The sequence below is a fragment of the Parasteatoda tepidariorum genome, chromosome 2 (assembly GCF_043381705.1).
Source record: "Parasteatoda tepidariorum isolate YZ-2023 chromosome 2, CAS_Ptep_4.0, whole genome shotgun sequence".
NCBI classification, from domain to species: Eukaryota; Metazoa; Arthropoda; class Arachnida; order Araneae; family Theridiidae; genus Parasteatoda; species Parasteatoda tepidariorum.
The window spans coordinates 43,551,103-43,577,584 of record NC_092205.1 but is presented as its reverse complement, the minus strand read 5'-3'; the positions used below and the strand labels follow the sequence as shown (position 1 = coordinate 43,577,584).

The following is a 26,482-nucleotide window of genomic DNA, read 5'->3' as shown; positions in this document are numbered from 1 at the left end:
GAAAACACTGTTTCTGTATAGTTTCTAGTGTTTCAATAATAATGTTTTTGTAAATAGTAAATCTTGACTTTCTGGAGTTGAATGATACAGTAGTAGTTAACTCTTTCGGTAAATTGAGTTTCTGAAACTTATTTTTTTTAGAAAATCTTTACTATGTAAAACCTTCTAGGTGTGAAAAAAAAACAAACAAACAAGTAATGTACATAGTGCCAATTCAGTAAGGTAATTTGTACAGAGGCAAAATATAAAGATTTGTGGTACAGTGATATTATAGATAACCGAAAATGATTAAAAAAATATTAGGGCCATTGAAATAATTATTTTACAATTAGGATTATAATAAACTCTTAACTTGTACAAATTAGTTCAGGGAATTAAAAAAAATATTAATTACAATACCAATTCAAATAAGTGCAGGTTCAGCAAGAAAATTTAGTCATGGTTAAAAAGAAATATCTCTTACAGTCTGTTTGCTAGAAATGATTATTAGTAAGGCTCATATTTGATAAGATTTGCTTTTTTTTGTATTTTTGGACTGTTTTGTTTGAAGCTATCTTTTAGATTTTTTGGGCACTTATTGAGTTTTTAAGATATTTTTTCATTATATAGTATTTTTTAAGGTTGTAGAATTTTTTTTTAATATTAGGTATTTTTCAGAAGTTTGTTTCTGAGTTTGTTGAAAAATGTTTTGCAAAGAAGCACTTATTTTATTTTGTAAATTGTGCCACAGCTAAAAAACAATTTACTGTTCTCCAGCATATTAGAAGGAATAAACATATAAGAGTAGCCTATCCTGCTGAAACAAAGAAGTAAACTTACAAATTTTCGATAGAGCAATGTAGATTATTCACATAATCAAGAAATTCTCCCTTTTGCATAGAATGTGAGGATTTTGTTTAGTCAAATATTTAAATAAAAAAGCTTAATAATTCTAAATTATACCCGCTTTTATAAAGGCAGACTGGTCATGTTATACCCGACGAATTCACATTGGGAAAGCAAAATTTTTTTTTTGTCTATTTGACTAAAACAATTGCCTATTATTTTTTTTACATTTAAAATTAATTTCAAACTTAAATCTGTTGTGCATGTTTTAATGCAATTATATGTTATGTGAAATTTTAGGAATAAATAGTGTTTTAGATTGCATTTCTAGTTTAATTACAAGGAAATCTCTTCAAGGCATTTTTTATGTTTTTAAGGGCATTTTTTAATTACTCTTTGAGCATTTTTAGAGATTTGTCATGTCTTCAAAATCTCATCAAAACATTGTAGTATGTATGAAATGGTGAAAAAGACTCATAAAGCATACAAAGATAATTGAAAGAAAGCAACTAATGATTCAGAATTTCATACTGCTTTCTACAAATGCTTTATTTAAAAAGGAAGAGAAGGAGTACCCTTCAGATGTGCAATCAAATTTAAAAAAAAAAATATCGTTATACCTATTTGACAATATGATATTTAAGAGGTGGGAGGGGGTAGTGTAAAAATTAAATACTTAAAATCACTTTTATGTGAAAAAAACAACAATACAGTTTTCAAAGTTTATTGGTGAAAATGAGTTAAAAAATGTCACCTCAATAATCAGAATTTTTTGATTATGAGACATGGCTTTTTTTGATAGTCAATGTGCAATGTAGCATTAACTATTTATATTTAATTGAATAATATTTATAATTCGTTAATATATAATTTATAATTTTATAGTGGTTTTATTTATGTTTTCTTTTATTTCTAGAAATATATGGGGATTCTAGTGAAACAAAGGAACAACAAATATGGAATCAGCTTATTGGACTTCTCATAAAACGATTTCACTACTCTAAACGTCATTGGGGCAACCTAATTGCTCAACTTGTAGTACCTTTCTTAATACTATGTCTCTGTCTTTATGAGATTCAAGAGGCAGGACATAACTCTAAAATTTCTTATACACCTATAAAATTAGATTTAAAGCATGTTTATGGAAAAACAGATAGTTTTTATTATTCAAAACAATCAGAAGATAATTTAGTTAAACAGTTTACTAATACTTTGTCAGAAAAAGGTGTTAGTGTTGTTAAAGTTGATGATCCAACAAAGTACATCCTAAAATATGGTGAAAATGATCTTTCCAAATATTTAAAAAATTTGTTGGTAGGGGGAGCCATAGATGTATATGCAAATGGAACAAATAATTTGACCGCTTGGTTTAATGGAGAACCATACCACACTTTACCTATGTCACTTCTTTTGATGCATACGGCTGTTTTGAGATCTATTGTGTCTGACAAAGCAACAATTACATTGACTAATGACCCATTGCCAGAGCTCTATCTTAATATTTACAATGATGAATTTAATATGAAAGAGAGAATAATTGCAATGGTTTATATGCCTTTATGTTTGGCATTCTTGTCTGCAAGTTTTGTATTGGTTCCTCTCCATGAACGTATCACAAAAGCAAAATTGCTACAACTCATGACAGGATTGAATGCTTCTCTTTATTGGATTGCAACGTTTCTATGGGATTTTTTAGTTTATTTTGCCGTGTCTCTTTTGCTCTTGATTCCACTTGCAATATTTAGTCATCATGTGTTTTTTGGATTGCACTCTGAAGCATCCGGTGAGTGTATTTATGAGTACTTATATTTCTATTACAAGATTTTTTTTATGTATCTTAACAGTCAAAATATGCGGAAAATATACTTTTAAATGCTGTTTGTGGTTTTTAACCACAAACCAAATTTATTGAATTACTCTTCGTTGGTGCAATGAAATATTGCCATTGGAAAAATTAGACAGATGATATTTAAGTTTTATTAAAAAACAAATGCCACGTGAGAGAATTGCGAATAATATTTTGTCAATGTTGAGTCATTCCCTGGTCATGCAATTTCTCACTTTTTTTTGTTTTTTTAAAGTCTAAAGCATATGCCAATAAGTCCACAATTCATTCTCGGGTGTTGTATCAGCATCATTTAGCCACATTTATGCTATTTGATAACTGAAAATTTCAAAGAAGAATGTATGTAACAGCAAATTACAAAGGCCATTTACTTGATGGATATCTTATTACATTGTTAACCCTATACAGTATGTTTTATGAATCAATAAAAAAATTCATAATTTTTCACTCAAAATATTTGTTTGACCATGAGAACTATTTTTCTGTGAGTTTAGGAAAACCCTGAACCATGGAACAGTGAAAGAACAAAATTTGCTCGAAACAAAATCTTATTAAATTTTGCTCTTATTCAATACAATTTTTAAAGTTAAATTTGAACTGTGCATTTAGTTTTCAAAATTTTTATCCCTTTTTTTTCTTTTTTTATCACAAAATTTACTTATAAAATATCAAATGGATTTCAAACGGCATATTTATTTCCCATTTTACATTTAACTATACTTTTCCCTCCTTTGATAAAATAATTATATAAATGAAAAGGAAATGAATAAATAAGTAACAGAATAATAAATGGTAAAATAAATAAGAATTTATCTATGAAGTATTAGAAGAAAATAAAAAAAAGACATGTTTTAATTTGCATTATAAATATCAAGCAGTTCTAGATTATGTTTATGTTACTTAAAATAAATAAAATTCTTAGTTTTATTGTAAAGTAGTTAAATAAAATAAAAATATCTTCTTAATATTTTCCTTATTTTAAAATTTCTTTTTATGTAAGAGAGAAATGTTTAGATGCTTATTTTTAGAATAAATAATTAGTAATTATTTCATTTATTAGTTTGTTTCAATAATTTTTCTATATTTATATTTGTAGGAGTTTCTATCATGATGCTATTTCTATATGGTTGGGCATCTATACCTTTCAGTTATATACTGTCATTTTTCTTCAAAACTGGTAACGGTGGCTTTTCAGCTGTTATTGCACTGAATTGCATCATTGGTAAGTATATATTATATATTATTATTTATAATAATATATAATATGCATATTTTATTTATTATTATATATAATAATATATTATTTGCACATTNTTAAATTAATTAATTAATTATTAATTATTATAAATTAATTAATTATAAATTAATTATTTAAAAAATTAATTAATTTAAATATTAAGTATAATTTATAGGATATATACTTTCTTTATAATGTCATTACATATTTCTATTAATATAAAAAGTTTCAGAGCCTTTTATTCACTTTACTTTTTTGGGATTTTATGAACTGAAAAATGACAGTTTTCGTGAGAATGACCCATATATATTATATGTATTATAGATTTTATATATTTAGCATTCTTGGTGGTGTTAAAGAAAATGGCTTCTAGCCAAGTCAATTTAACCCGGAAATGTATAAAATTATTAGAGCCTGATTAATGAGAGTATTAAAATCAAAGAACGTTTAAATCAAAAGAATGCTCATATTTCCAGAATGGATTAAAATGATTCTAAAAAAAATATTTATCTCCCTTCACTTGTTGAAAAAGAAGAATATATAGATCAGCATAGAATTAATTATCTTAAAATCTCTAGTGGTGTATTTTATTTAAATTTTAAAAAAAGCATCAAAAATTATTTGTAAAACTTGCACAGATTTTCTTTTTTTAAATTAAATTAATCGATCAAATATTTTTAACATTACTTTTTTAATTTTATATTTATTGATTGAAAATGAAATTTATCTTATGTTATAATAAAGAAAATTCTTTGAAATTGAAGAAGGGCAAAAACAAAGCAGAGTTATTTACTTAGAAACTAAGACTATGATTTTGAAACAAATAGAAGGTGAAAGATACACAGCCCTTGGTGACTCTACTTGAGACTTTTTTTATGTGGTCCCTATCTATCATGTAAAAAAAAGTACTTTTAGAACTATTTTTATAGCTACTCGTGAAATTTTGTGCAAATTTTTTTTATGGGTTCCCTATCCACCATACAAAAAAAGGCTTGAGTGTGTGTATATATATACTATATACGTGATATTATTCAAGAATCATAAAAATTCGAGTATAACATCAGGTAGAATAGATAAGATACTTCAATCCCTTTTGTACGATTTGTGTAGAGACCCTAGTTTGCAAATCAAATTCAAGCATATTATAATGGAAATCAGACAGCAAAAGAGTGGATAATAATGATTACAAGATAATAATGTGTTAAAATTTCAGTAAAAAATTCCGAAAGGTGAATAAAATAAAGAAAATTCTTTTGACTATTTCAAATATTTGGTTAAAAATAGGATTTTTCATTTATTAAGGATGTTTTGTCCGAAGTAGAACAAGTTTTAAATCTTCTTAAAAAAAATTGCTCAGCAATTTAAAAATTACTTTTCAAGTAGAAGGCAGGAGTTATATATAAATAATTCAAGAGAAATATTAGCATTTTTTTACATTAGGGGTACTATTATTTTAAAGGAAAATAATATTTGTAAGTGGTTAATGAAAAATACTTTTCTAATTTTTGTCATTTCACGTCACTAAAAATATAAAAAAATGATAAATTAAAAAATGCATCAGAATTAGCAAGAGTAGTAATTTTTCACAATGATTAAATCTTTGAAATAAATGTTATTTTAGAAAATGAAATAAGTAGATTTGTTAACTCATTGCGTTTTGAAATGATATATCAATAATATCCTTCAAAAATAACTCCCTTAAAAATCAATTCTAGGTATTGTTATTGGTGCAATATTAATAACTTGGCAGTTTTCTACACGGAATTTTGATGAATCATCTGCTGAATTTTACGTTTGGATTTTTCGATTATTTCCTGCTTTTACAATAGCATCTGGATTTTCAAATTTGTTTGCTATTGCTTATCACAATGCTTATTGTGATGGAATTTCTGCAGAGGATTTGAAAATTAGTTGTGCATCAGAGTTTATGCACCACTGGAAGCCTATGTTTAAGTGCTGCAAAGGTAATGATTTTGAATTATTTATTCTGGTTATTATTCTAAAACTAAAAATTCATAACTATCACTTTAACTTCATGTTAAAGATAAACACACATATAATAAGAATAATGAAATATAGGAATTTTAAAATTACTAGTAATAGTGAGTGGTTTACGTAAAATATTATTATTTAAAAATTAAACATATCTAATTATAAAAATCAATAAATATGAAAATTTTTTAATGTTGAAAAAAACTAGGAATTGAAATAAAACTTCTGTTCATGAATGAATGTATGGGTAAACTAATTTTTTAAATATCACCTTGTAGACTACATCTTTTGCATGACATGCAAATTCCCATAGATAGCTATACGAATTAGTTTTTGTAAATGAAACTAGCTTTGCACAAGTCTGAATTAAACTGATTTTATTGTTTCCTAACATTTAACATAAATGATGTCATGCACAAACTTCATGGCAACAGAGATAATTTTAGAATTAAAAATGTGTTGAAAGGAATTATTGATGCTAAACATTCAAAATTTCTCTAAAAACACAATTATGTACTTCAATATGACCTAATTAATGACGTAAAAATGATGACCAGGGGTCTGTCCAGACCGAATTTACTACCGTTTAGCGGTACCTTCACAAATTTAATTTTAGGAAAAACGGTAGTTTCACAAAATACTTTTTCTTAAAATTTTACTTTTGTATTCTTTAAGAAATGATAAATCCATATTCTTGCCATATTTTTGTGTTGGATTTTTAAATATAATTTTTAATTTTTCACAAATTATGTCTAAATTTTCACAAAATAGGTACCTCTCAGAAAAACCTAGACAGACCCCTGAGATTAGTTTCAGATGTTAACATTTGCNTGATTAATGAGAGTATTAAAATCAAAAGAATGTTTAAATCAAAAGAATGCTCATGTTTCCAGAATGGATTAAAATGATTCTATAAAAAATATTTATCTGCCCTTCACTTGTTGAAAAAGAAGAATATATAGATCAGCATAGAATTAATTATCTTAAAATCTCTAGTGGTGTATTTTATTTAAATTAAAAAAAAAAGCATCAAAAATTATTTGTAAAACTTGCGCAGATTTTCTATTTTTAAATTAAATTAATCGATCAAATATTTTTAACATTACTTTTTTAATTTTATATTTATTGATTGAAAATGAAATTTATCTTATGTTTTTAAAATAATAAAGAAAATTCTTTGAAATTGAAAAAGGGCAAAAACAAAGCTGAGTTATTTACTTAGAAACTAAGACTATGATTTTAAAACAAATAGAAGGTGGAAGATACACAGCACTTGGTGACTACTTGATACTTTTTTTATGTGGTCCCTATCTATCATGTAAAAAAAAGTACTTTTAAAACTATTTTTATAGCTACTCGTGAAATTCTGTGCAAATTTTTTTTAAGGGGTCGCTATCCACCATACAAAAAAGGCTTGAGTGTGTGTATATATACTATATACATGATATTATTCAAGAATCATAAAAATTCGGGTATAACATCAGGTAGAATAGATAAGATACTTCAATCCCTTTTGTACGATTTGTGTAGAGACCCTAGTTTGCAAATCAAATTCAAGCATATTATAATGGAAATCAGACAGCAAAAGAGTGGATAATAATGCTTACTTTTGCAAATGATGATACCAATAATAATGATTACAAGATAATAATGTGTTAAAATTTCAGTAAAAAATTCCGAATGGCAAATAAAAATAAAGAAAATTCTTTTGAATATTTCAAATATTTTGTTAAAAATAGGACATTTTTCATGTATTTAAGATGTTTTGTCCAGATTAAAACAACTTTTAAATTCTTTTTTAAAAAAATTGCTCTGCAATTTTAAAATTACTTTTCAATTAGAAGGCAGGAGTCATATATAAATAATTCAAGGGAAATATTAACCTTTTTTTACAGGATGGGTACTATTATTTTAATGGAAAATAATATTTGTAAATGGTTAATGAAAAATATTTTTCTAATTTTTGTCATATTACGCCACTAAAAATATAAAAAATGATAAATTAAAAAATGCATCAGAATTGGCATGAGTAGTAATTTTTCACAATGATTAAATCTTTGAAATAAATGTTATTTTAGAAAATTATATCTTTAAAAATTTATTGAATGCCTGAGAATATGAAATAAGTAGATTTGTTAACTCATTGCTTTTTGAAATGCTATATCAATAAAATCCTTCAAAAATAACTTTCTTAAAAATCGATTCCAGGTATTGTTATTGGTGCAATATTAATAACTTGGCAGTTTTCTACACGGAATTTCGATGAATCATCTGCTGAATTTTACGTTTGGATTTTTCGATTATTTCCTGCTTTTACAATAGCATCTGGATTTTCAAATTTGTTTGCTATTGCTTATCACAATGCTTATTGTGATGGAATTTCTGAAGAGGATTTGAAAATTAGTTGTGCATCAGAGTTCATGCACCACTGGAAGCCTATGTTTAAGTGCTGCAAAGGTAATGATTTTAAATTATTTATTCTGATTAAAAATTCTTAATAACTCAATTTTTTTAACTGTCACTTTAACTTCATGTTTAATATAAACACACATATATTAAGAAGAATGAAATGTAGGAATTTTAAAGTAACTAGTTATAGTGAGTGGCTTATACAAAATATTATTATTTAAATATTAAACTTATCTAATTATAAAAATCTATAAATATGAAAAATATTTGATGTTGAATAAAACTAGAAATTGAAATAAAACTTATGTTCATGAATGAATGTATGGGTAGACTAATTTTTTAAATATCACCTTGTAGACTTCATCTTTTGTAAGAAATGCTAATTCCCATAGATAGTTATGCAAATTAATTTGCAAATGAAACTCGTTTTGCACAATTCTGAATTAAACTGATGTTATTGTTTCCTAACATTTAACATAAATGATTGCACAAACTACATGGCAACAAAGATAACTTTAAAATTAAAACTGTGCTTAAAGAAACTATTGATACTAAACATTCAAAATTTTTGTGAAAACACATATATATTTCGATATGACCTAAATATGATAACTAAATTACCTAATTAATAGAGGCCAATATAGAGTTACTCAGATATTTTATTACTCTACTATTTCTATTTGCAAAAAAGTAAAAATGTATTAATGCACTTTAGGGTTATAATTTTTTGTTCATGTTTAAAAATATTTTTTTGGCCACAAAAATAAAATATATATGGAATAGTTTATTACTTCTACATGCATTATTTAAGTTTAAAAATTTTTTACTAATATTACCACTTCTGTTCATTGCTAACTGAAAGAAAAAAACAAAACTGGATTAAACTAGAACCTCCTGGTCTTATCCTTTAACTTTACTTAATGGGCTATTGTAGAGTGACATATTGCTATAATTTTTTGAGTTATTTAAATTCTCCCTTTTTAATGCAAACTACATCTCTTTTCTGCCCAGCTTTTTCTTTTACCAACGGAAGAAAATAAATTTTTTCAGTTATTTCACCACATACATATACTTAATATTTTGTACATTGTATAGATTTCCTTTCTTCTCTTATTTTAGATTCTTTACATTAACTACTTAGCAATTTGCATTTTATAGTGAGAAATATATGGGATATTATATCTTTCTACAATTTTTTTTCAGTTTTGGCTCATTAAATATCCTTTTTCTTTTATGTCTTATGAAAATTTAGGGAAAAGTGAAGAACTTCTTTTGATAGAAATATATTTAAAACTTTATAATATGTGTTTATGAATGATTTTAATAAATATTCGTTATTTCAGACCCATACTTATATTTGTTCTGGCAAGATAGTTGTTTCGTTTCTCATTGCACCTCTTGTTGAACAATATATTAACTTATTTAGATTAAATCAAATTGAACATGAATGAATTATGTGAATGGTTAATTTTTGAGAAAGTCCAATTGAAAGATCCATATTTTATATGTAGGGTCGATGTAAGATAATGTGAATGATTGAATGAAGGTTCCATTTATGAATGCAAATGTTTCCTACACACATAGCTGTTACTAGTGAGATTTTAGATGTTTATTAGTTATTTGTAGTGATTGATCGACGATTTTAAAAGTTAGTTATTTGAAAACTTTTGTTGTGATAAATGTCCTAATAATTTCATTTTTAGATTTATTTATTTCTATGTGCATTTATTTTGCTACTTATATCTATATTCATTTTATATAGATATTTGTGGAACTGCATGCTTGAATCAAACATCCCTAATTACTTGGGATGTTCTTGGATGTGGAAGAGACCTTTTTATGTTAACAATGGATGGAATTATATTTTTTGCTGTTCTACTCTTTCTGGAGACAAGCTATAGTGGTTTCCTTTTCCGTTTTATTAAAGATCTGTATTTGAAGTTGAGAAATTCCGTCGTTGGTAACATTGTTCAAAGTAATATTATAGAGGATTCAGATGTTGCATTGGAGGAACAACGAATTCATGATATCTATGCTACACATGGGGATGCTGTCGAAGATGCTTTGATGATTGTAGATTTGACAAAAATATTCCGTAATTTTTATGCTGTTGATCATTTGACATTCGGTGTCCATCAGGAAGAATGCTTTGGGCTTCTAGGTGTTAACGGTGCTGGCAAAACTACTACATTTAGAATGCTAACTGGGGATTGTTTTCCTACTGAAGGAAATGCATTTACTCATCGAAGTTCTTTGAGATCAGATTTAAAAAGAGTAAGTAAATTGTTATGTTAGCTATAGTTATGAACTTGTAAGCATCTGTAAAATTTTTTGAATACTCTTTTGTTATGAGGCTTAATTTCTGAAGCAGATTCTAAATAACCAGTTTAATTAGAAAATTAGCAAGATAGTTACATAATTTAAAGAAAATAACTCCTAATGTTTTATTTTTTATGGAAGACTCGGTTCGGCAATAAGTTTGTTGACATGGTGATATTTGGGCCTCCATTTTGGTGAAAAAATTATAGTAGGAGTTAAGAAGTGATAGGACCACTTTTATGGAGTTGTTAATAGAATCGTCTAGAACCAATTCTGGGGTTTCATCGCCAAGCCTATATAACTAGGATTGTTCTTCATTAGAGTAGTAGTCTGCTTGTGACTGTATCAGTGTTCCGACCTGAGTAAGGCTTTACAATTTCAGATGGGTCAATAATCTGTCTTTTTTTTCACTATGCTGTTATTTGAACTGTAATTGAATGTTGTAAATAGCTGTATCTTCTGAAAGTTCTATTAATACCTTTTTTGGAGTCTTAAAGGCTGTTTCCTTCATTTTCAATGAAAGCAAATCCATGTGCTTGGTACAATATTTAAACTATGAATTAGTTAGCTGATAAGCAACAGTTGATTATTCCGTATATGACGTTGTATCAATTAAATAATTCATTTGATGTTAAGTCTAACTTCAAACTTAATATATTTGCCATATGGGATTGGCATGTTTTTATCAAAGTGAAAATTGTTTATCAGTTTATATAATATTATTAATTTTTCTGCCAAATTATGTATAGAAATTTAATAATTGAGTTGTTATACTCTAAGTTTTTAAAAATTTGAAATACTGAAGAAAAAATAGACAAAAATAAACCTGTAACTTGTTATAAACATTATTGTTGTTTTTAAAATTAGTTTACTATGGCAAAAGTGCTCTTGATCATTTATCTGAAAAATTCAGTTTAACTTTTTAAACCTTGTGATCTTTTATTCAATTTGTCACTGCTAAAACATGGGTTAAAATATTTAGTGAAACCTTTAAGAGAAAAGCCAAATTTCTAAGTATGTAATTTAAAGTCACATATATATGTTTCTGGAAGTCAAATTTCTAAATGCAAATTAAACACCTGCTATTCTGTTTTAATGTTATCATTGCTATAATATATATTAAGGTGTTTTTTTGTTAAACAAATTCTCTATATTTTCCTTCAATTTTAACCTCAATTTGGATATGGTTAATTTTGTGATTTAAGATTTTTTAAAATTTAATTATAGCTGCTTTTGGAATTTATTTATGGCTATTTTTATTTATTTAGTAAAATATTTTAGTCAGTTATTCAAAGATTTTTCTCTGAGGAAAATTTAAAAAGAACAAAGTTTGAATGCCATAAATTTATAATAATATTCAGAATTGGTTTTTAGAAATATAGCTGTATATAAATATTATTTTGCATTAAAGAATTCAATGTTTAAAAATGGGCAAATAATTTTAATAAATTGCTAATTCAATCGCTAATTCTATGAGATTTTTCCGTGGATAAAAATCATTAAATAATTTTATGTGTTTTTTGAATGATGAATAATTTCCTAAGTATTGAAAAAAAATTGTGGATTTACTTTGAATTGAAACCTTGCATTATTTTTCTTATCACAACATGGCAGGTTATTTTTAAACTTGGAACAGTAGTTAACCCAAAGATCTCCCTAAAAATAAAAAAGTGCAGGATGCTTTTTCAAAGAGCAAGGGCACTTTATGTTTTAAAGAGCACTAATCTTGCAAATTATATCAATTATACTTAGCTAGATTAGTGACCTTCAAAGTGGAATTCAAAATACTGAAATAAATATGAGAAATCATTTATTTATACATTAACTCAGCTTAAAAATAATTTGGAGTAGCTATTGTGCAGTGAAGTTTCTGCAACTGCAACCTTTTTTCTTAAAATAAAAATAGAGCATTTTTTTTTCTAAAAAAAGGAGCCGCACAACATTTTTAGGGCACATTTTCCTTTGTGAAAGGGCAGGAAAGGTGAGTCACCCTTCTAAGAATACTTAGGGTGAACACTGCTTAACCTAACCAGTTTCGAAATACTGTTCTGGATTCACAATATTTACAAAAATAGCATATTATTGCTTTATTTCATATCATGAAAGTACCTTCTAAAAAAGTAGCCTTAGTATTTGTCAATGTGGTTTAATTATATTTTAAAATATTAATTTTGTGTATTGGGGAATATTATAAAGTATATGTGGATCATAAATAGAGTTGTTCCTACTTGGATTAATAAGCTGACAGGAATACTTTTTCTAAATAAATGGTCCTTAAAAATGGCTAATCTAATTTTTCTTACTAAATGTTTTTTTAAATTTTTATTTGTATCAAAATTTAAATCTTGATACACGAAATTTTTTTATGTAGTTCCAGTCTTACTTGGGATATTGTCCACAATTTGATGCACTGATTGATCGTTTAACTGGTCGAGAAATTCTTTCACTTTTTGCTCGTTTAAGAGGTATGTCTAGATCAGGACTAGTTTTGAGAGTTAACAAGTTGATTAAAATGATTGATCTTCAAGCTCATGCTGACAAGCAAACACGATTCTACAGGTATTATTTATTTATTTTTTAATTTTTATCTAGGGATGTTTGTATTTAAAAAATTTTAAACAACATGATCAGAATTTCTTCACTTGAATGATTGTGATTTGGAAAAATGTTGGGAGAAGATAAGATAGTGAAATAAAAATATTGAATTTGATAAGTAGTGCAAGAGATATCCGATATTTATATTCTAAAAAAATTATTTATTTAATATAGGTCTGCTCTAGTTGGCCAAGTACACAAATATTATTGATGTTTTAAAATGTAGCTTTTTTAGCGATTTACTTTTTACAAATAACTATAGTTTCTATAACTCAAGTATTTTCTATAACTCATATGCTTTAGCAATATTACTTATGTTTTGCCAGTTTTTATTCTTTCCTCTTTTATTTTAGCAAAAAAAAAAAATATTCCAAGCATTGTTTGATTTTATTCCATACATAATAACTTTGGTTTTTATATATTTCCAGCTTAATTGTTTATTTTAATTTACATATTTAACCAGTTTTAAATTTTGGAAAGTAAGTAGTTAAAAATCTAATTGTGTGCACGCTGTAGTTTCTTTTTCTTAAAATATGCGATTTTTTAAGTTATTTATTTCTAAAATTATTCAGTGCCTGATTTATCTTAACGCTTGACTGGCCCAAATCTGGGGCCTCCACATTTCTGAGGGCCTCCTAAATGTTACAAATAGTTTCTTTTTGTGTTTTTCCTCAAGAATTGTCAATAAGAATTATGAGTAAACAGAAATTGTAATAAATTTAAGATCGAATTTACTAATGCATAGCCCACCACTAATAAAATCACGGGATAATAAAATCAGCTACTTTATAAAATCAAATCGGCAAGAACCGAATCGTTACAATATTATACATGTTAAAAGCATCCTTTAATAAAATCATTGCCGCCGCCTTTTAAAATCAAAATTTTGACTACATAATAATTCAAAAGGGCAATATTTCAGCTTTTTTTATTCTTATTTGTAAAATTTTATTTCTTCGAAGTTTAAAGATTTTTTTAGAAGAAGCAACAGTTACTCACAAACAGGTGTGGTTAGCACTTTCCTGTGATATACATAGTGTAAGAGTTAAGGAAAAATGTGTGTGGTAAGCGGGGAGCTCATAGAAATCAATTTATCAATGTCAATTCCTTGACTTGAATGAAGTTTGGAGAAACCTATCTCACTAAACAGGGGGTCGAATTCTTATCTTACTCTTTATTGAATAAACCATAGAATGGAGAGAAGTTTCTTTTGTTATTTATCTTAACATAGAACATGAATAGATTTCCAAAAACTGTCTGTGGGCATGTTCCATATTATTTAAGCCTTTTGAGTGAATTGTAGTTAGAGTTAGAGCACATATCATTTTTAAGTTTGTTTGGTGTTAAATTTTATCAGCATGCCGAAAAGGAAGGATTTGACGATTTGAGTCTTAAAGATAAATTCGAAGTGTTGCAAAACTATGAAGAAAATTAAATGGACGAGAATTTTTCACGTTACATAGCTATTGACGATAACCTGCAAACATTAGGAGAAAAATCTGATCCTGCAATTGTTAGAGACATCAAAAATTTTAAAGTTATTTCCAATCAAGAAGTGGAGGAATCAGACTCAGAAGATGAAATAAACTCATCAGTCTGAAAAGCATTTAATATATTGCGGCAAGCTTTAGAACAAAGAGGAGGAAATATCAAAAACTTTAAAAACTTCTATAAACTCTCAAATGATGTTGAAAAGTTAATTTTAAATACTGAAACTCAAGCAACCATTGATCGGTTTTTTGCAAAAATTTTGTAAATTTAATCTTATGTAGGGTTTTACTTTATTAAAATAATTAAATTAGTTAAAATAAAGCATTAATGTTGTCATTATTTTAGCTTTTAAAGTGTGTGCATTTAGAATATATCGTAAAAATGTGTTTTTTTTTTCAAATGTGGAATCGCCTCTTAATAAAATCAGCCGCTTAATAAAATCAAAAGAGCATAAAACGAAAGTGATTTTAATAAACGACTGGCACTGTATATCATAATTTACTTATATTATAAATAATTGAAAGGGACTTTAAACCAAATGTACTTATTCTTTATTTATAAAATTATGACCAGGGGGACTCTGACAGTTCCTTGTCTAGGGCTCTCACATTTCTAGATCAGACTTACAGATGAGATAGCTCTAGATTACAAATTGAACAATTGTGCATGCACCATTTGTTACATTATAAGTACTTCTATCAAGGAAATAATTAAGCTTTCTCTCAGTGCTGCAGAATTTTATTAATATTTTTGTGGATATTTTAATATGTTAAAAATGTATTTTGATCATCTGTAACTACCTAGTAATTTATAATTTTGTTTTAGATTATTATACAAAAATTTTGCAAAACGATATGTTTTGCATCAAAAATCCATATGTTGTCTCATCTTTAAAATTTTAAATCAGTAAATTTTATTAATTTCTTTTTGTTATATATGATGGATAAGTTTATAGTTAGATTGGAGGTATGTTAAATAGTACTATTCATAATTATACATTGACAAATATAATAACACATTGATGAATTTTAACAATGTATGCTAAAATTTCATGTTTAACAAACATAATTTTAAACTAGATAAACTTTTTCTTCTTAAAAAAAAATTTTGTTGGTGACGTTCTTTTTTTAAAAATTTAATAGTGGTGGAAATAAACGAAAGCTTTCTGTTGGGATTGCACTCATTGGATCACCACCTTTAATTTTATTAGACGAACCAACAGCAGGAGTGGACCCTGTTTCCCGTAGAAAGATTTGGAACATATTGTCTCAAGCTCGAAATTATTCAAAAGCTGCCATTATTTTAACTTCCCATAGGTAAATAACTAAATGTCTTTTCTCTTTTAATAATTCAATTACTTCTGTTTGTGTATTCCCTTTTTTCTCTCTTGCATGTCTGATGTTAAAGTCATTAAATTAACTTGTGCTTTAAATTGCCTTTCAGATTTTTTTTTACTGAAATTTTAACACATTATTATCATGTAATCATTATTGTTGGTATCATCATTAGTAAAAGTAATCATTATAATCCACTTTTCTGCTGTCTGATTTCATTATAATATGCTCAAATTTGATTTGTCAAACTAGGTTCTATACACAAATCATACAAAAGGGATTGAAGTATCTTATCTATTCTACCTGATGTTATATCTAAATTTTTATGATTCTTGAATAATATGATGTATATATAAATACACACTCGAGCCTTTTTTTTGTGTGGTGGATAGGGACCCCATAAAAAATGTCCACAAAATTTCACGAGTGGCTATAAAAATAGTTTTAAAAGTACTCTTTTTTTACATGATAGATACGAACCACATGTAAAAAGTCTTAAGTAGAGTTACCAAGTGCTGTGGATCTTTCACCTTCTATTCGTTTTAAAATCATAGTCTTAGATTCGTAGGAAATAACTTTCTTCGCTTTGTTTTTGCCCTTTTTCAATCTCAAGGATTATGTCTACAAATAAAATGAAAATCACAAAAATTTATATCTTTTCCTTGTGATCAATGAATTTTTCCTTTGCCATGCAAGAATTCCATCGCAATATGCTACTTGCACATTTCATTTATATACATGGAAACTCTTGTATGCTCAGCAATTAAATTATGCGATTATAGAATTCAATACATCCACCACCCTACAATAATGGAAGAGACACTTCAGTTTTTGACATTTTTTTTAAAATTTCTCGAGAAATACCTAAAGTATTATTTTATAACTTTAGAGATGTTTACTTCATGCGATTTTCCATACATAGTAATAAAATTTAAAGCTTTCAGAGGTTTGAGAGGCCTGCAATAAATTGCAAAAAACAAAAAATAATGAGTATTTTTGACAGAAAATCAAGCAATAAGCTTGCAACTTGCATTGGTTTTTTTAGTTGTTATTTTTAATAACTTCATAAAATTTTATTTTTATTGGAAAGTAATATTTTCGCTTTATTTTTTTTTCATTATATTTTTATAGATATTAAATGGAATTAAACAAAATTTTTAGAGCAATTTAAGATTAATACAAACTTGTCGATTTAAAATTTAATAAATTTCTTTAAAAACTGCACAAGTTATGAGTATTTAAGCTAATATTATTTTGCACATGCTATGAAAAATTTTAAATTTTTTTTAAATAATTTTGTAGTGAATCGTATTTGGCAACTAATAAAAAAATATTTTTTGATTTGAATATCTTAAAAATTTAAAAAGTCTCAAACAACTTTCTGAGTAATTTTTGTATTTTTCAAAAGGAAACTCAAAATAATCAGGGGTTTTTCACGATAATATACCTTAATAACAAATGATAATATACCTTACAATAATCTTCCAGAAACGAAGCTTTGCTATAGAGGAAGAAATTTTTTTTTATGAGGGTGATCCCCCACAATGACGGTCTCATTTTTAATAAATTTTGTTTAATAGTACAAGATGAAGTTTGTGGATAACCCCTTATTGTTTTGAGCTTTCTTTTAAAAAATACAAAAACTATTTAGAAAATTGGTTGAAACTTTTTAGACATTCAAGTAAAGCTTTCATCATTAGTTACCAAATATGATTTCTTACGAAATTATGAAAAAACTTTTCAGAATTTTTTCTCGCTTGCACAGTATAAAGGAACTAGCTTAAATACTCTTATCTTGTGCAGTTTTTAACATTTTTTTTTAAATTTTAAATTAACAATTTTGTAATTAATCTTAAATTTCTCCAATATTTTTTTTTTAATTCCATTAAATATTTATGAAGTTATAGCCAAAAAACATAAGACAAAAAAATTATTTTTTTATAAAAATGTCTATATTTCCAGAAATATTTACTTTAAGGATACAAAACTTTATGCAATTATTAAAAATAACAAATAAAGTAATTGTTAAAAATTTTTTGCTTGATTTTCTGGCCTAGAGTGTTCAGAAATACTTGTATTGTAGGTGTTCCAAAACTCTGAAAGCTTTAAATCTTATTACTAAGTATGAAAAATTGCATGAACTAAACACCTCTAAAGTCACAAAATAATCCTTAAAGTATTTCTTGAGAAATTTAAAAAAAAATGTCAAAAACTGAAAGTGTTTCTTCCACTATTGTAGTGTAGTGTATGTAATGTATAGTGTAATTGGCTGATGCAATACTAATGTATAGTGATGAAATACATATCAATAAAACTAAATGGCCAATAAAACCTACTGCTAATTTTTTTTTTTTTTAAATAACTTCTTCAATTATGTTCCAATTTGATTAAAATCTTCATATACTACATAAGAAGTAGTACAAAAAAAAAGATTGAACAAAAACAGGTTCAACTCTCTCTTTCTCTCTGTATTAAAACTGAACTTTTCTTCTTATGAAATTTTATAATGAGGAACTGGGGGCGGGTCATAAACTTGAAATCAAATTTTGTATAATGGTGATAATTTGTTTCAAACATTTGATTTTTTTTTCTGTCAGTTTATATAAAATTATTCAGCTTATTTAAAATTATTGATTCAATTTGCAATTTAATATGCTCAGAAATGTATTATATATAAAATTTTCAAATATTTTAATAGCCAAAGCTAACATTGTATGTTAAATTTTCTATTGTTCCATGATGTTCTTTTTGAAGATACATTTATAATTAAAACAAATAAATATCTCTTATACATGCGCAATTTTATTAATGCCTATTATTTTCTGTAAATATATATTTTTTATTAATGTATGCTTTGGTAAATATCTAATAAGTAAATTTCCATTCCAGTATGGAAGAGAGTGAAGCCTTGTGTAATCGTTTAGCAATTATGGTAAATGGTCGTCTCAGATGCTTAGGTCCAATTCAACATCTTAAAACTAAATATGGTAAAGGGTATACGTTGGTTATTAAACTTGGAAAGGGAATTGTGGATGACTACACAACTGTTAAAGAAATAAAGGAGTATATTGAAACAAATTTAGATGGTGCTGATTTGAAAGATGATCATCAAGTAAGTACATATTTAAATGTGTATACATTTATTTTTTTAATTATAATTTTTATAAAATGATTAATAATCTAATCACTACAAAAAAATTTTTAAAAGTAGCAATGTTATATTTACAAATTTGCTTCAAAAGTAATTCTTCACATCTGTTACTTTTGATTATCATCTTTCCATTTTAATAACTGTTATTACTCTTTAAAAGTAGAGATGGTAAAAATATATAGTTGATGCAGTGAGCTGCCGTTGAGTTATAGAGGAATTAGATTCCCATGGGCTGTTTGAAGTCTATCATATGTATATTAGCTAGTTTGAAATGCCGACTACCTTACAACCATCAAGCTGTCATAACAAATTTTTGTTGCCTTAACCTTTATGACCCTTATACGGAAGAGTTTTATTTTCTGTAAATTATTCTTTAATGTAATGGTGTGCGACCTGCTGACTGTTGATGTTTAGTCTGCAAAAGTTACATTGTAGTCAGCAATAGCTGCATTGTTAAAGAAAAAAAAAACACTGATATTTTTAGTATGGTATACACAAGTTTCAAATTTCAGTAGTCACTTTTTGACTAGCTATTTTTGCCAATTTCATCATAAATTTAAGTGACGTTTCTGTCATGTTTTTATGGCATTTAAAACTTCTAATTTCCATGTGGTTTGTAAAAAAACCCCTGATACATTTATTACGACTTGTGAGGTATAAATCTCACATTTAATTTATCACTTTTTGGCATGCTTTATTTGTGCCGGTTTTATTGCAAATTTAAATGATTTTCTGAACTTTTTTTAAAGGCAGTTATTGCTATGATTTTCCAAGTGATTTTGGAAATCCCACATTTTTACTATGTTATTATTACTACTCGCGAGTTTAAAATTTCAAATTTTTTAATAATCACTTTTGAACGTGCTTTTTTTTTTTTTTGCTTTAATCATAATTCCAAGTTATTTTTCAATCTTTTTTGATAATTTTTGCAATGTATTCACAGGTGGTTTTAAAAATTCTGATTTTTACCAGAACATGCAGATTTTAAATCATGCATTTAAATAATGATTTACTGATGCGCTTTATTCATGCCAATTTCATTGGAAATTTAAGCATGTTTTGTGCAATTATTGTTATCTTTTCCGAGGGATTTTAACGATCTCGTTACTTCAGCTACAATGTTTTTATGACCCACGAGTTTCTAATTGCGCATTTAAAATATCACTTTTCGATGCAATTTATCTATGCATATTTCATTGCAAATATAAGTTATTTTTACATTGTTCAATCAGCAGTTAACGCAATGCCCCAATATGTGGGGTTTAGAATCCTGATATTGCAACATGAAAAATTCGAAAGGAGGAACACGAATTTTTAAACTTTTCACTGTTTGTAATTTTGTTTTAAATTTTTTGTAACCTTATTTAATTTTTTCAGGAAAGAAAAAAAACTTTCCTATTTTAAAATTCATGAAACCTCTAATAATTCAAGAAATAGGAATAATATATGAAGTATAATACAAAATAAATATTGTATCTTATTTCGTACTACAATGATTTGGTTTTAATTTTCGGTTTTTATTTGAACCTTATAAATTTTCTTCAATTAAAATATTTAATTTAAATTTATATTACTCATTAAAATATGCTTTTTTTAAACTTTTTTCTTCTTCAAACATTAAAGATTTCTTTTTATTAGAATTCTTATTGATGTATATTAAATAAACTTGGAGATATTTTTAAAAAAAAGTATCAGTTTTTTATTTTTAATGAATTCTAATAATTAAAGGTACTTAATTTTCTGCCAATAAGTTACTAAGTTTATTGGTAAAAAATTTAGGGCTTAGAAGAGAGAGTAGAGGTTTATATGAAAATTATCATAAATGCCACTAACATGATTAAATATGCCTGCAGTTCTTTGTTTGTCAACCTGCTGTGCAAGTGGTCTTTCACTCAAAAAGGTTGTGCAGCCCTACTTTAATACATACAATATAGGATTGGCACCATGGCAAAACTAAGAAACTGCGACTTTTGCAATCTGTAGATTAGTTGTTTTTGACTTGGTGTTGATATATCATTTTATTTTATAACCATCGTTGAACAGCCCACCCAAGTTAGGGTTTACGACTAATGTTCAACTCCATAACCTTGCAATTTTGAACCCAATCCTGACTACAGGGGAAATCCTGGATTAAATATTCAGAGAAATTTGCCTTCATGGAGGACTTTTTTGATGGAACTACCCCTATTTGCTTTTAAATTAGAAGAAAACCACGAAAATATCCCATGGAAAGCTTGACGGCAAGGGTATTCTACCACTGAGGATATTTTACATCAGCACTGTGGTCACTGCAAGCCGGATGTGGAATTAGAATAGACAATCCATCGCTGGGATCACCTCATTGGAAGGTGAACGCTCTATCCCCTGTGCCATCATGACTCTGGATCAAGTTTTGGGAGAAATTTGCCTTTGTGGAAGATTTTTTAATGCAACCAACCCTCATTAGCTTTATGGGAGAGGAAAACCTCCTGTAGTTATCCTGACAGTAAAATGACTCTATGTGTTTTCACTACAGAGCGAGAACGCGAGAATCTCGCATATTTTCTTCTTTTTTCACATTAAAAAATGATTACCGCGAGAAATTCGCGCATTCTATAAATCAATTTAAAAATTCGCTAATTTCTCGCATCTTGGAGAAAGTTTCAAATTACGCCATTTAGAATAAAATCGGTTTCACTTGTCTTCCTGGATCATTATTAAATACATCCATTATTTTCAACATCTGCCCCATTATCTAGCTTCCCTATTTACCAGTATTGTTCAGAACCTTTTCGAACAACAGAGCACAACCACGTAACCCCTTTCAGAACACATTTCTCGGTTTACCGTAGGTAAGGTTTCTTCATGTAAGACGTTCAAATTTTTTATGCACTTATGTAAGATGGACAAATACCTTGTAAAGGCAAAATCTTCTATGATGATGCACCAAAAATATTCAATGCTTTAAAAAATAGAAGACGTTAAAAATGTATTATAATTAAAGAAATGATTTTTTTTCAAGAGCTTGTGTTTTTTTAATTTTTAGAAATCTCACTCTGATTTTGAGAAAGGGTGAGAATTTCTCACCCATTTTTTTTCTATGATGAAAACACTGCTCTAACCTATGATCCCTCTACCACTGAGGATATTTTTACGTCAGCACTGTAGTCGTTTCGAACTTGAGTGACCTCTTCGGGAGGCGAGTGCTCTATCCTGAATACCTGAGCCATCATGATATTCAATGTGCAGTCAAAAAATAAAAAGGAACCACCCTGAATAACTTTTCATCTAATAATCAGATCTTCACATTCTAGGATTCAATCTTGATAGTTGGAGGGGGTGACCTCAAATATGCTAATTATTTAGTGCAGACGATATTTTAAGTTATGAAATCAGATACAAAAATGTACTTTCCTTGAATGAAAATACTTTTTGATGGATTCGGATTTTTGATCCTCAAAATATTAATATTAGCTAATTAGTTTGGCCTCAATCCGGAAAATGTGGTTCCCATAGTTTGGTCCAGAGAGCAGTCCAAAATTTAGACCCTTTAATGTTAATTTTTTTTTGCGTATTTCATCATATCTCCACAACTTTTAAAGCAAATTGAAGCATTTTTGCAATTAAAAATATGGCTTCTTTAAAATTTGATTTTTCAGGAACTATTCAATCGATTTTGTTCTAATTTTCTATTTTGCCATTATATTGCAATTATATTCTCTAAAATGAAGTAAAAAATTTTGTACCTTACAATCCAAAATTTTTTCAACTATTTTTAAATAAAATAATAATGACCAGTAAATATTTACTAAAAGTTATATTTTGCATAGAATTATCTTTCAAAAAATGAATTTTATAATTGTGTGTAAAAGTTCTTAAATTTGCTTTAAAAATTCTCGAGATATGACGAAATAAGCAAAAAGTAAATTTATCATTGAGGGAACCAAACTTTGGATAGCTCTCCTGGTCAAACTTTGGGGACCATATTTTACCACCTATATTTTGGGGGTCAGAAATCTGAATCCGGTGAAAAAAAAGTATTTTTAATCAGAAATAGTAAGTTTTTGTGTTTGATTTCGTAATTTAAATTATCATCTGTATTAGGGTCATTCTCACTGAGAAGGTATAAATAGACTAAAAAAATTTCTTAAATTAAAGTAATTAAAAAAGTGATAAAAATTACATAAATGCCTTTATTTATTTTTGTTATATGTCCTTATAATAATGGTCAAGTTTTCTATTTTATTTTTTACAAGATTTAAAATATTTTAAATTCTGCCTTGTCCACGGAGGAGCTGTAATAGTCAACGGAGGAGACATTTTATGTTATAAAATATAAAATGTCAATGAAGACTAATTCATTACTTATTGGGCACAACTGATATGAGTTTAACATTAATAAGTAAATAATAAAATATTTCATTATTAGAGATAGAGCTACCTCTGATTAATCATGCTGCTACGAAAGGAAACATCCATTTTTAACCTAGGTGTCAATTTCTTAAGTAACTCTTACTGAATATTAATAAATTAAATTGTAAATACTATTGAAATAAAAATTCAAACTCCACATGAAAGTTGAGTGTTGAGGGTATTCTTTTGTGACCATTTTATGCAAGTTAAACATACTGTCATCCAAATAACGTTTTTGTTTTTTCTCTTTTCTTCTTGTTATTGTTTCTTTTTTCCCTGGGCGCAAACGGCTAGCTCTATCAATTTCTAGAAATTTAAGTACATTTAATAACGATTTTTCTGTTAAATCTNCAACCTGCTGTGCAAGTGATCTTTCACTCAAAATGGTTGTGCATCCCTACTTTAATACATACAATATAGCATTGACACCATGACAAAACTAAGAAGCTGCGACTTTTGGAATCTGTAGATTAATTGTTTTTGACTTGGTGTTGATAATATATCATTTTATTTTATAACCATCGTTGAACAGCCAACCCAATTTAGGGTTTACGACTAATGTTCAACTCCGTAACCTTGCAATTTTGAACCCAGTCCAGACAACAAGGGAATTCCTGGATTAAGTATTGAGAGAAATTTGCCTTCGTGGAGGACTTTTTTGATGGAACTAACCCCCATTTGCTTTTAAATTAAAAGAAAACCACGAAAATATCCCATGGAAATCTTGACGGCAAGGGTATTCTACCGTCTACCACTGAGGATATTTTACATCAGCACTGTGGTTATTGCAAGCCGGATGTGGAATTATAATAGACTATCCATCTCTGGGATTCGAAACCGGTTCACCTCATTGGAAGGTGAAAGCTCTATCCCCTGTGCCATCATGACTCTGGATCAAGTTTTGGGAGAAATTTGCCTTTATGGAAGACTTTTTAATGCAAGCAACTACCATTTTCCTTTATTGGAGAGGAAAACCTCCTGCAGTTATCCTGACGGTAAAATGACTCTAACCCTTGATCCCTCTACCACTGAGGATATTTTTACGTCAGCACTGAAGTTGTTTCCAACTTGAGTGACCTCTTCGAGAGGCGAGTGCTCTATCCTGAATACCTGAGCCATCATGGTATTCAATGTACAGTCAGAAAATAAAGAAGAAACCTCCTTGAATAACTTTTGATGTAATAATCAGATGGATTCATTCTTGATAGTTGGAGGGGGTAACCTCAAATATGCTAATTATTTAGTGCAGAGGATATTTTAAGTTATGAAATCAGATGCAAAAATGTACTTTCCCTGAATAAAAATACTTTTTGATGGATTTGAATTTTTGATCCTCAAAATATGAATATTAGCTAATTAGTTTGGCCTCAATCCGGAAAATATTGTTCCGATAGTTTGGTACAGTGAGCGGTCCAAAATTTAGACCCCTTAATGTAAATTTTTTTTTGCGTATTTCACCATATCTCCACAATTTTTAAAGCAAATTGAAACATTTTTGCAATTAAAAAAACGGCTTTTTTGAAATTTGATATCTCAGGAACTATTCAACCGATTTTATTCTAATTTTCTATTTTGCCTTATATTGCGATTACAATCTTTAAAATGATGTAAAAAATTTTGTACATTACAATCCAAAATTTTTTCGACTATTTTTAAATAAAATAATAAAGACCAGTAAATATTTACTAAAAGTTATATTTTGCATGGAATTATCTTTCGAAAAAGGAATTTTACATTTGTGTGCAAAAATTTTTAAATTGTGTGCAAAAATTTTTAAAACTTCTCGAGATCTGACGAAATAAGCAAAAAGTAGAATTATCATTGAGGTGTCCAAACTTTGGATCGCTCTCCTGATCAAACTTTGGGCACCATATTTTTCAGATTACGGCTGCAAATTTGGGGGTCAGAAATCTGAATCCAGTGAAAAAAAGTATTTTTAATCAGAGAAAGTACGTTTTTGTGTTTGATCTTGTAATTTAAATTATCATCTGTACATTACCCCCTTGAACCATTAAGATTGAGTCCTAGAATATGAAAATCTGATCATTAGATCAAAAGTTATTTAGGGTGTTCCATTTTTTATTTTGTGCACTGTATATCAATCAAATAATGATCAGGTATGTAAAATGGGAAATAGGTTGTCAGAGCTCTAAATTTAAATTCATAACATAGCCAGTTCCTTACACTTTGTGTTAGTATTTTAAAAAGGCAAAAAGCATGTTAAAGTATAATAGCAGGTCTCAAAAGTTCGAGGACATATCAATTTAAAATAATCAATTTTATGCAAAGATCCTGCTTGTTAATTCTTAAATAAATCAATTATTTAAAACTACTATTTGTTTTTAAAAAAAGTGTTTCCTCACTATAATTTATTCTATTATAGGGTATGCTTCAATACCATGTGGTAGATCCTTCGGTAACGCTAAGCAAATTGTTTAAACTGATGGGTGAAATGAAACCAAAATTCAATTTGGAGGATTACATGATAAGTGACACTTCCTTAGAGCAAATATTCTTAACATTTGCTCGAGCCCAAAGAATTTCCTAATATGGATACAGCCAGAAAAAATCCTTTACTGCCTAGCAGAGATTTTTATTTTTCATTGATTGTTTTATTTGATGTTTTATTGTTAATTATATGTACTTAAAATGTGTTTTACTCTATTTTTGTTCTATTTTGTTTTTTAATAATATTTCTCATTTTAAGACATTCACTTTTCGAAATATTATGAAGCATATATTTATTGTAGATTTTTATGTCTATAGTTCTTTTTTTTTTCTTTCAATTTTTCATTAAGTGTTATATTATTCTTACTTGAAGTAGTTTGATAGTTATCCTTGATACTTTTACCACCTAATATTTAATGTGTGTTTCAATTTTCTGGTAGCTA

The 26,482-nt window shown here is 27.4% G+C and overlaps 1 protein-coding gene across 4 annotated transcripts in view; it reads left to right on the top strand.

Moving 5' to 3' along the window:
* Positions 1-26,280, top strand: part of LOC107454939 (phospholipid-transporting ATPase ABCA3) — a 61,367-nt gene extending 35,087 nt beyond the window's left edge. For all 4 annotated transcript variants that reach the window (XM_043042671.2, XM_043042673.2, XM_071177510.1 and 1 more), the window contains 8 exons: positions 1,742-2,608; positions 3,768-3,893; positions 5,624-5,872; positions 10,072-10,583; positions 13,000-13,187; positions 15,857-16,030; positions 18,938-19,160; positions 25,975-26,280. In XM_043042671.2, the coding sequence (XP_042898605.1) occupies positions 1,742-2,608; positions 3,768-3,893; positions 5,624-5,872; positions 10,072-10,583; positions 13,000-13,187; positions 15,857-16,030; positions 18,938-19,160; positions 25,975-26,139 (2,504 nt within the window). In that variant the 3' untranslated portion in view covers positions 26,140-26,280. The remainder of the gene's footprint in view (positions 1-1,741; positions 2,609-3,767; positions 3,894-5,623; positions 5,873-10,071; positions 10,584-12,999; positions 13,188-15,856; positions 16,031-18,937; positions 19,161-25,974) is intronic.
* The last annotated feature ends 202 nt before the right edge of the window (positions 26,281-26,482 follow it).